We start from the raw sequence: 11,821 nt of genomic DNA on the forward strand, positions 1-11,821 counted from the left end.
CGCGTGTCACGTGTGGTTCCGGGGGCCAGTTTGAGGGGAGGAGCCGCCCGGGAGGCTGCAAGCGGCGCAGAGGCGAGAGAGCGGCTCGCCTCAGTGGGCCTGCGTGAGAGAGGAAGAGGGGCGCTGAGGGGGCGGACGGGACCCCCAAGGAAGCCTGGAAATGGCCCCGCCGGTGTGCGGGCGTTTCAGTTGTCACAATGGACATGTTCTAGCTCAGGGGGTCCGTGGAAAAAAACCAACCCTTTGCTTCCTGTTAACATACCCTCCAACATTTCTCCTATGGAAATAGGGACGTCCTGTTGTTATGGGGGGGGGGACTGCTCCCTTTTCCCTTATGGGGTATCCAAAAGCCCGTATAGAGTCCTTAAGTGGGTCCCCTGTCGGCAGGAGAAAATAACACAGGCCAACCAGAGTATATTGAGCAGCAATACAGAGATACCTCGGGTTACATACGCTTCAGGTTACATATGCTTCAGGTTACAGACTCCGCTAACCCAGAAATAGTACCTCAGGTTAAGAACTTTGCTTAAGGATGAGAACAGAAATCACGTGGCGGTGGCATGGCAGCAGCAGGAGGCCCCATTAGCTAAAGTGGTGCTTCAGGTTAAGACCAATTTCAGGTTAAGAATGGACCTCCGGAATGAATTAAGTACGTAACCAGAGGTACCACTGTATATTGAGAAGCAATATGATTCTTCAACATCAACTTCGTTGGACTGGTCATGTTGTGTGGCTGCCTGATTATTGTCTTCCAAAGCAATTACTCTATTCCGGACTTAAAAATGGAAAGCTGGTCAACAAAAACGGTTTAAAGACTGTCTCAAGGCAATTCTAAAACAATGTAGTATAAACACCAACAATTGGGAAACACGTGCCTGTGAACGCTCCAATTGGAGAACAGCCTTTACCAAAGGTGTCATGTTCTTTGAAGATACTTGAACTCAGGATGCAAGGGAGAGTTCTATCTTCAGGAAGAGATCAAGCTATTTACATTTTTTTTTACATTTTAAAGTTTTTGTGTTTGTAAAATTGGGTGAGTTAACTGAATAAAGCATAAAAGACCAAATTAATAACCAGATGTGGCAATATGGCATGCATGCATTTTGTCAGTGACAATACCCTTGGAGGTTGTTCCTGTCTCGGATCAGGTATCACTTCTATGTACTTTTTGCTTATGTCGTTGTGTATGGAGGTGGTGGTCAGTGGTGAGATGGACACCTGCTGCCCAATCACAGCAATGGTAAACCTCATATTTCACCAATATTTTCTATGGACAGTTCTCACTTCTGCCCCAGGGAAAAGGAGACAGGATATACATGAAGAACATAACAGCAATTAATGAGATTAAATTCAAGTTATCACCTTAATTCATCCAAATAAATGGTTTTCATGATCTAGACATAGAGAGAGTTAAAATGTAATGCTACAAAGATTCAAAATCATGCCATTAACTAACTGGTGGAGATCTTCAGAGGTCAATTTGGACTGAATAACCTTTAGCAGAAAAAGCACTCTGGGGTTATAGTAGACACAGGGCTGTCTTACCCATAGGCGGTAGGGGTGCGGGGCGCCGGGCTCTCAGGGGTGCCAGGCCAAGAGTCCGGGGCCCAAGTTGAGTCCGGGGAAGAGCCCGCCCATCGGTCGGTTTGCCACGGTGGACTCTTCTGCTGTGGGTGGCTCTGCTCCGTGAGTTTGGGGGCGACCGAGCCATCAAGATGCTGAGGTGACCGGCCAGCTCTGCACTCCTGTGCGCCTGGGACTGGGCAACCGGGGGGGGGGGCGCCAGGTGGATCTTTGCACCCCAGCACCGCATATGCTTAAGACAGTCCTGAGTAGACACATTTATTCAATCAGATCTCAGCTGTATGTTGTAAGATTGGGGGGGGGCAATTCTGATTTACGACAGGAGTCTTTCTAAGTTAAGTGAAAGCTAATTTGGTACTACAGAAAAGTATTGCCCTAATACGGCTGAATGTTGCTGTATCAGTTTACTTTGTTAATGTATTATTCATTGTTTTGAACATGGCAGGACAATGAAAGAGAATTCTTGAATAATACCCTGGAGAAGCTGGATGGTTAAAACAATGCTAGTGCTTCCCTTCCTGTTAAATATAATAGCAAAGGAAGCTGTTTGTCCTGTATTACTTAATATAGAAATGCTAAAAGGTTTTTAATATGGCTGTATGGTTTGACAACTGCAATTGATAAGAGTTCTCTTTTTTTACTGCGTCTGCGTAATATGTTTGCTGCTGCTACCAAAAGTTTTGTTAAGCAGGTTGGCGATGGAGGTCGACTAGTACCTGTTCGTAGCCTCAGTGAAGCTGATAAATATCAACCCCTCAGTCTTGTTATTAAGAAGAAAAGTTGTCTTATTTCAAGAAGATCCAAATTTGTTTCAACGCCATTCAGCCTAAAAGACATTCTTCAAGGAGAGAAAGAAATTTCAGCTGGTAAGTTTGTTTTTTAAACTTCTCGAAAGCTTATAAAAATATGATCTGCTGGTTTTCAGAGACATAACTGAACAGGGGAAATGCAAAACAATATGGAATTTGCTGCTTAAGCTGTTTTAGAGGAATCAAACAGTATGTCTACAATATAAACAAGCATTTTGTGAAAAAGCATTTAATGTTTGCATTTAGTAAAAGACTGAAGAAGACATTTTAGGAGGTTTCACTGATAATGTATTGAGTACTTTTCAGCATTCATTACAAATTTGCTTTATATTTTTGGTGTAATCGTTCTGTGTTATATAACATCTGTCACTTACATGCAGTGTGATTCTAAAGTTGTTTATTTACCAATCACATTGAGTTTAGTAGGACTTCCTAGTAAGTGTGCTTAGAATTGCAGCATTAATATCCCAATACTGTATAGCATGCAATATCAGCTATCCACTGTTACAGAGGAGTGAGATCACTGCATGACAATACCATTTCCACATCTGTTCACAACTTTTTTGTACACGTGATATGTAGCTCCCTAGAGCTGTTATTTAATTTGAAGTAATATGGCAGTGCAGTGGGATGCCTGAGGTTCTCTAAAATCTATTCTCTAGGTCCTTGTAGGCACAGGGAACATCTTGAGTATAATGCTGCTCACAGTCTTTTAGAAGAGCATCCTGCAGGTTATATGCCATTCTACATAACAGACAAGAAACTAAGAGAGACATTGCCCTTTAACAAAAACAAATAGCAAAAGCAATTTCTGACAGTGAAAGATAGACAATTTACAGTGTAATCCTATACATTTCTACCCAGAAGCTAACCCCATTGATGTGGGATGTGTATGTAAGTGTGTAAAAGATTGCAACTGATTTCAATAGAACCTAAATGTGACTGATTTAAACAGGATCCAGTCCAAATTATTTTAGCTCTAAATGTCAGTGGTATTCTGAGATTATACACAATTTAAGTTATTACATAATTAATGAAGTGATGCTATTTTAGGGTAATTGTTCTACGGAAGGCAGCTCAGTTGCTTTCCATGTCTGTTGTCAACAGCTCAAAGCTCTTCAAAGTAAAATAAGTAGCAATTAATATTTTCTACCACTGCAGATTACATGTTTTGAATATGAACATAATAGTAATGGGATGGACATCACAAATGCAACCCTTCACCTATATTTTAAATGACAGATTCGCTTTCTTTCTGTATTCCATGAAAAGAGAGGTAATAGCAGAAAACAGTACCCTTTGTAGGATATTTGAATAGTAATATTTTATGCCTACCAGAGGAGTCAGACATGGTTTTGGGTTGGTCACTTGGTCTGCATTCAAGTAATTAAAAAATGTTATCCGTTGTTTCCATGTTTGTTCTGGAAAGCCTCTCTTCTTCCTAGAGGGGAGGGGTTGTGAGCAGGAATCACTTCACGCGCTCGCACGGGGGCATGGCCAAGCCCCCCTGCATCACTGATTCCTGGGCCCACGTCATGTCCCCCAGTCAGCCAGCCAACCCGTCTGGCGGGGGGAGTGGTTTAGACACATTTAAAAATGGCCGCAGGCACACAGACTCTTCCTTTGCTATTCCAGGCCTCCTCGGATCACCTGCCCGCCCTCCCTCTAGGTTTTGCTCAGCTCCTGACCTTGCTATGGACTTCGCCTTGGTTGTCCAAGGGGCCTGGTAGGAATTTTTCCCACTTGGCAGATTGACACCAGCCACTTGTTTTTTTGCCTACCTCATAGCAAATAGTCACAACTTTGTAAGGTTTGGTGGTTAGGCATTGGAAAATGTGTTGTGTGTTGGAGGGGAGGTTGTGGCCATCACCTGCCCCTCCCCTTGAAGGGTATTCCATTAAAGGAATCTGGTGGTTGTGATTCCTGTCCGATACCCAGGTGGTGGCTAGGGCCATGGCACGACTCCCAGTGACTCTAGGGGAAAGCTTCTAGTTGATCCGCATCAACAAGCTCCCCCTACAGGTTGTTAACCCTCGTGTGACTCCTTGCAGAGTGGGCAGGAGTCAAGTATAGTCTGTTTCGATCCAGTGCTTAAGCCAATACCACTCACATTCTGTAACCAATAAAGTTGTGGCCTTTTTTTAGCCCATTAACCTAAAATACTTGTGTCCATGTGTCTTATTTTATCACCAAGCGGGGGTGGGGCCTAGACTCACAAACGTTATCTAAGTTTTGTCAAAATGTTTATATCTCAACTGAGAATTCTAAATAATAATATTTGCCAATGAATACAAGTGGGATAAACTTTGCAAGAGATATACTAAGATAGCTGGCTCCCAACTATGGAACTCCTTCCTTGAAATTTGCTGGTGTCCATGCATGATAATCTGAACATCTCTTGAAGTGTTTTCAGATGGCTTTTAAGTGGAAAAGAGATGAGGATTTTAAAAATCCTTTGATCTGAGACAATTTTATTATGAGTAATTCATTGTTAATATTTTTAACAGATGCTTGTCCTGAGCCGTTGGCTTGGCAGCTTGATCATATTAGCATACCTACTTATTTCTTACTCTTGTTAAGTACAACAAGCAAAGTAGTTTTACAAGAGGTAATCCACAAAGTAATTAAGGCTGCAATCCTATGCACACATAACTGGGAATATTTCTCTCTTCACTGAACACTTACTGGTTGAGTACATATGGGTAGGCTCAGGCTGTAAGAGATGAGAATCTGAACACATTATAATGTTTTAGTATCTGATGGGTGTGCAGTTTTTATAAACCATGTTTCAGATTAATATTATATAGGAACTTAATTCCAGACTTCAATAAGCTGCCTATTTCCCTTAGGTATTTCATCCTACCAGTTACTGAATTATGAAGATAAATCAGATGTAGCGCTCAACGGTAGACGAGGAAATCCTATTATGAACTCGGCTGGGGTCAATATCACTGGATCAGATTCTCTTGCAGTGAAGGCTTCCTTTGGCATTGTAACTAAACATGAGGTTGAGGTACCAACATTACTCAGAGAACTTACCAGTAGGTTGGTATAATAGTTTCCATTGTTTGACTATTTAAGCTGCACTTGACAAATGAGCACTAAAATGTGGGTGCAATATGGGTTATAGGTTTTAGGTGCCATAAATAGGAGAAATATGAAACTATGTGGATTATGTCTCCCTTTATTGCAGAAAAATGAATTTTGAGCATTGCCTTGTTCGTCAGTCACGAGAAAGTAAGAGGACAGTTCTTTGTGTGGTCATGGAGAGCATTCGAACGACACGGCAATGTTCACTGTCCGTGCATGCTGGCATGAGAGGTGACACAATGAGGGTAAGTGAGCATGTTTAACCATGTTAAACATGCTTTTAAAGCATGTTTTTAACTAGATAGATAGATAGATAGATAGGTTTCTAGATAGATAGATTAACTTTTTAAATGGTAATTTACCTTGGGGGTCAAAAGACAGCTCATAAATAATTTTATAACTAACTAACTAATTATGAATAGTGAAATGTTTATCAGCCGGTTTAAGAACACCTAACTCTATACAGGTTTGTTGCCTAAGTGTAGAAATCATATTATCACCAAGAGTTGAGGATCTTTAAAGAGGAAGAGATTTAAACATCAAAAAAAAGCAAAGGCCCAAATAAAATAATTCTAATTTGACTAATATAAAACCAAAAAATAAGTTATGCAGAATCTGTCTTGGTGGTCACATGATTTGTTTGTAGCATAGATAGATCATTCTCTTCTGGCTGACAAAGTTATCTTTAACCCAAAGATTAAATAGAAGCTTGTCCAATTAAAGATAAACACCCCAATCTGGGTGAGGCGGTTCTGATGCACACATAGACTGACCCCACCGCCACCTTTTTGGGCTGTCCTCCTTGCATCAGTGGTGGACAGGGCAGTTCCATGTGTGTACATTTTGTGCCCCCATGAACCTGCCTGTTGCATAGGGTGGCCATGTGTGCTTCCTACTTTACAGTCCTCTATTTGAAGGGTTGTCTGGTCCAAGTCCAGTTTGAAGATAAACAACCTAAAGAAGAGAGAACAGGGGAAGTTAGCTTCTGGACACCAGGCTGAGCAGGCACACAAGTTACCTGGTCACAGTCTTCCCCACTTATGGTGAGATGCATTGTATTTCTATTTAAGTTATAGAAATTATTTCCAAATTTGCATTTTACATATAAATTAGCATATGCAAACCTGTGCCCTCTTTTTATCGGTGCACATGGCCACCCTACTCATCCACTGAGATAATGTGGGAGTTTTGTAAGCACTAGAATTCATTTTGTGCACAGACTTGTGGATCCTCTTTTCCTGATTTGCTTCTCAGTTTTGAAGGGCATCTTTTGCAACTGAGAAAATTGTTCTAATTTCATTAGAACATCATCATCATCATCTCTACCATAGTGAAGTACTAGCCTTCCACTGGTTGGCTTTGACATTAAAGTTAAAAAAGAGTCATATTATGTGTTATATTTCCAATACTTCTTTAGCTTAATCTGCATTTTTATTCAAAATGTTTTCAATACAGATGTTAACACTGTATCTTTCTTTTTAAAAATAGTTTCATATTATTGATGACTATAATTACAAAGGACGTGACAAAGCTATTGTCTTTCCTGCTCATACAACTATTGCATTTAGTGTGTTTGAGCTTTATATTCACTTGGATGGTAATTTTGGTAAGTAGTCTGTTTTTCAATTGTGAGTGCAATTACTATTTTACATTGTTCTTGTTCTGAGATTGGGAATGTTTAGTCTGGAATGCTATAAACATTATATTCTTGCTTTATTGTGTGCTTGTGGTTAGCAATCTCATTCACTTCAGGGCTTGCATCCATACCCTCCAGGTATACACATCTGCAAGGGCACACACAGTAACATCTACCAGTAGATTCAAATCCAGGGACAGTAGTGGGACAGACATTCACATGTGCATTGCAAGACAGATGGAAATCGGAGCCTCATCCGTACCATGCAGGGTGATGGATATTGTATTAGATTTGCATCTGAATTTGGATGATAATGGACGCAAATGATTCTGTACCTGGAAGTTTGCTTCCACCTAAAAAAAAAATCACCCTTGCTGAATCAGCTGGTTTGTGTTCAGTTTTGTGTTGTGGTTTTGCCTTATTTAATATAACTTTTCTATAAAATTAAAAAACTATTTTTCATCAATAATAATAAACTGTATTATGAAATTGTGCTTTTCTGAATAATTAAAATATATGTAATTTTTTCCCCCAGAGCTCTGTGTCACTCCAGAATCAAAAGGAGGATTTGAAAGAGAGCCATCAAGAACATTTTCACTAATTAAATTAAGGAATCTGTTTTATCGAAGTATGAGGTTTGATATTTATTAGCATTACACTAATTAATTTGATTGGTAATGTATTTAATAGTATTTCATATTATGGTTGGTGCTGAAGTTCATGCTTATAGCTGCACTGAGAAGTATTTTACACACACACACACACACACACACACACACACACACTTAAAATAATTGCAGAGATTTCAAAATATGCAGAGTGCATCAATTTTTAATTATAATTACCATAATAATGAATTTGCTTAATTTAAAAATTAAATTTTTAATTGTTTCAGTTGTACAGTAAGATTATACTTATTACTCTTTAAAGACCTTTCATGATGTACAGCAATAATATGACACACACAAAAGTGAAGGTAGCCACATTGGGGCATAGTTAAAATATTTCCAGAGTCCATTATTAAGCAAATACTTTTAGCAGAGCAGAAAAATATCGCAAAATAGTGTTAAGTGCTCCAGAATTCTTAATCAGGCTAGTTAGTAAATAAAGAAAAAAGAAGGAAAATGAGGGGGTATATAACCATCTCTGCACCTACAACACCTAGTTTTTGTGGTCCCAGAATCAGCCCTTGATTTGGAGAATCAGCCCTTGTTTTGCCCACCCTCCTTACAGGCCTTAGTGTAGCCTGATACCTACATGACACCAAAGGGGCCTCATTTGAATGTATGTTATCTCCTAACCTTACCATACATTTGAAGCATATCCAATGCACATTTAAAGCATTTGACGTTCCCCAAGGAATCCTGGGAACTGTTGTTTCCCATTGCCAAGCTACAGATTCCAGCAGCCTTAATCAAGGTAAAGGACCCCTGACAGTTAAGTCCTGTCAAACGCTGTTTACCTTCCCGCCGGAGCAGTACCTATTTATCTACTTGCACTTTGTCACCCCATCGCAGGGATTTGAACCGCTGACCTTCCAGTCGGCAAGCCCTAGGCTTAGTGGTTTAGACCAAAGCACCACCCATGTCCCCCAACTACAGTGCTTTAAATGTATTGTGTGAATCTGCCCACTCTGTGATCAAGATGCAGAGAGGGCTTTACCACCAAATATTTTTCTCCCCACTGTTTTTAGCTTTGCTTGCAGTGTAGCTTAATCAAGAGTCGTAAATATTTTTGCTGGCCTAATATAGATATCATAAGAGTTGGAAATCAACAATATTGTGCTATGCTTGTCATACGGTCAAGCTACTGAACAGTTGATTTACACAATTGATTCCTTTTCATTTGGAGCTGTGGATGTATTTGGATGGACAGGTAGGGCTTAGTGCACAGCAATTGAGTCAGGGCCTGTGCGACATTAGTCATATTATACATGTCCTATGCCTGAGAAATTGGTCAGTTTCATGTCTTGAATGGGGCTGTACTCTCCTAGAAAGAGCAGGTATGCAGGCTGGGAGTGTTTCTGTGTCCAACTTTGTTATTGGAGGCCCAGGAAGTCTGACTAGTAAAGGTAAAGGGACCCCTGACCATTAGGTCCAGTCGTGGCCGACTCTGGGGTTGCAGCGCTCATCTCGCTTTATTAGCCAAGGGAGCCGGCGTACAACTTCCGGGTCATGTGGCCAGCGTGACTAAGCCACTTCTGGTGAACCAGAGCAACACATGGAAATGCCGTTTACCTTCCCGCCGGAGCGGTACCTATTTATCTACTTGCACTTTGACGTGCTTTCGAACTGCTAGGTTGGCAGGAGCAGGGACCAAGCAATGGGAGCTTACCCCGTCGTGGGGATTCAAACCGCCGACCTTCTGATCGGCAAGTCCTAGGCTCTGTGGTTTAACTCACAGCGCCACCCGCGTCCCCCAGGTAGTCTGACTAGAAGTACCTTTAACCAGCTGCAGTTGCGGCCATTTGTGAACCCAGAGAACTTGACCACAATACTGTAGTCATACAGGCATATAGAGGGTAAAGTTATCCCACAAATAAACTGGTTCAAAGCTGCTCCACGTTTTTTATATACAGTGGTGCCTTGGTTTACGAACTTAATCCATTCCAGAATTCCGTTCTTAAACCAAAACCGTTCTTAAACCAAGGCACACTTTCCCTAATGAGGCCTCCCGCCGCCGGTGCCCTTCCACCGTTCAGATTCTGTTCTTAGACCGAGGTAAAGTTCTCAAACCAAGACACTATTTCTGGTTTTGCGGAGTTTGTAAACCAAATCGTTCTTAAAGCGGACTGTTCTTAAACCGAGGTACCACTGTATTTCATTTTTTAAAACAAGCTTTCAAATTATTATAGAACCACAAAGACAACTAAACCGTAACAAAAATTCAATAATATATCCAACTAGAGGCAGGACATATGAAACCTAAACATTTTAACTTGACTGCTTCAATTTTGGGAACTGACACTATTGCAGGTGACATACTTGTTCTGCATTTGTAAGTAATAAAGCAAGGGACGTGTCAATCAACCCATTGTGCAAAAAGATGGATACTTTCTATAGGTAAAATTATGCTATTATATTTATGAACTTGTTAGGATTTAACAATGACTAGATTATGGGAGGAATTCAAGGTTGTGCTAAGGCAATAAATCCATCAGGACATTTCAGCTTGCCAGCTGGAACGCATACATCACTGTTCTGGGGGGTTCTTCCCTTCCACATCAGAGCCAATTTGGGGGGAATGGGGGGGGAGGGAGGGAAAGCCCCCTTATGCAAGTGAAACTCCTTGTTTCTGCTTACAGGACTCAGTTGTGGAATCCCACACTCTGGGCTGAATGAAGAGTTTGTATTTTTGTCGGTGGTTGACTAGATAATGTGCTATTGGATTTAGCAATCTTTCTTCTTTGTGTCTGTGTCCTTTTTTCCCCTTCAGACAAAAGGGTAATGGATATCATTGCTCACTCAGACAATTACTTAGATGACCTTTTCACAGACTACTATGAAAAAGCTGCAAGCATGACGGATGTCTCCACGAACTATTTCCGAGAAGGGGCCCATATACGAGTGAATTTGCTTAACAATCACATCCCCAAAGGTCCTTGTTCGTTGTGTGGAATGGGAAGCTCCAGAAGAGAAACTGTCTATGGTTGTCTTGAGTGTTCTTTTAATGGACAAAAGTTTGTACGACTACATGCTGTGCCTTGTTTTGACCTCTGGCACAAGAGAGTGAAATGAAAATTTTTGGAAATGCATGTTGGTTGGATCCAGATTGTTGCTTGCACTTAGTATACACTGAAATTAAGTCACACCTGACTTTTCCACTTTGAGGTCAGGAAGATCTAAGTACAACCGACTTGGCCTGGATTAAACCCATGCATATATTTAGGTGTGATTGTGCCATGGAATTTCTCGTGCATTTTGATTGCAAAATATGGAGCCACAAACGCTTTTTTCTCCTTCCGTGTTTTTAAGGAATGCAAAATAGAACTTGATATAATGGCTTCCCACATATGCTCTGTTATTGGTTAGTTCTTTCTAACTGCATAGTGTAACATAGCTAAGAGATACACATCCGAGTTAAAAAATTCACAATAGCATTTTGTGATAAATCTAAAAAATGTGTAAATTATGTTTAGAAGTCATTATTTGTAGGAGTAATTTGGAAACATTGGCTTTTGTCTAAAGGCAAGAATGTGTTTCACCTTAACTACACCACAGTAAGACAGTAATGAAAAGATATGAATTATTTATTAATGGCATAAATATTTAATTGAAATATCAGATTACGAAAATGTTTGTCTTTGCTCTGGTTAAACAGAGAAATAAAAATTGAATTGAATCTTAGTATGACATGTTTCCATTAAAATTTGCCAATGTCACCCCCAATTACATCTGTCTCCTATTTAGTCCATATTTATCATTAATATAGAGCAAGTTCAGTATTTTTTAAATGTTAGACTTGCTGTTATTTGGTGCCTTTTGATGTATTTGACAATATTTTTTGTAAGAAAGCTATATAATTTTGGAATAAACGAGTCAATTACATATCTGATGTATGTATGCAATACTATTATCATTGAGATCTAGCCATTAGGTGGCAGTATCTGCCACTGTGTTTAAAACCGCATGTTAAAATTGGCACTGCTGGGGTTGTCTAGAATTTCTGCTACATATTTATCTACCAATGCATTTGTAAAAAT

At 40.2% G+C, this 11,821-nt stretch overlaps 1 protein-coding gene across 3 annotated transcripts; it reads left to right on the forward strand.

Moving 5' to 3' along the window:
* Window positions 1-569: 569 nt before the first annotated feature.
* Window positions 570-11,666, forward strand: PJVK (pejvakin; the record flags this gene model as incomplete). Of its 3 annotated transcripts, none has more annotated exons than XM_083572053.1 (7): window positions 570-1,033; window positions 2,276-2,450; window positions 5,243-5,438; window positions 5,587-5,728; window positions 6,972-7,089; window positions 7,655-7,747; window positions 10,555-11,666. In XM_083572053.1, 5 exons carry the CDS (start codon window positions 5,320-5,322, stop codon window positions 10,854-10,856), a joined length of 774 nt encoding a protein of 257 aa, XP_083428179.1. In that variant the 3' UTR covers window positions 10,857-11,666. The 3 variants fall into 3 exon arrangements, with proteins under 3 accessions (XP_083428179.1, XP_083428178.1, XP_083428177.1); XM_083572052.1 differs by having other exon boundaries at window positions 924-1,033; window positions 2,263-2,450; XM_083572051.1 differs by lacking the exon at window positions 570-1,033 and having other exon boundaries at window positions 2,240-2,450.
* Window positions 11,667-11,821: the final 155 nt, after the last annotated feature.

Source organism: Podarcis filfolensis (genome assembly GCF_964270895.1).
Source record: "Podarcis filfolensis genome assembly, chromosome: 1".
NCBI lineage: Eukaryota > Metazoa > Chordata > Lepidosauria > Squamata > Lacertidae > Podarcis > Podarcis filfolensis.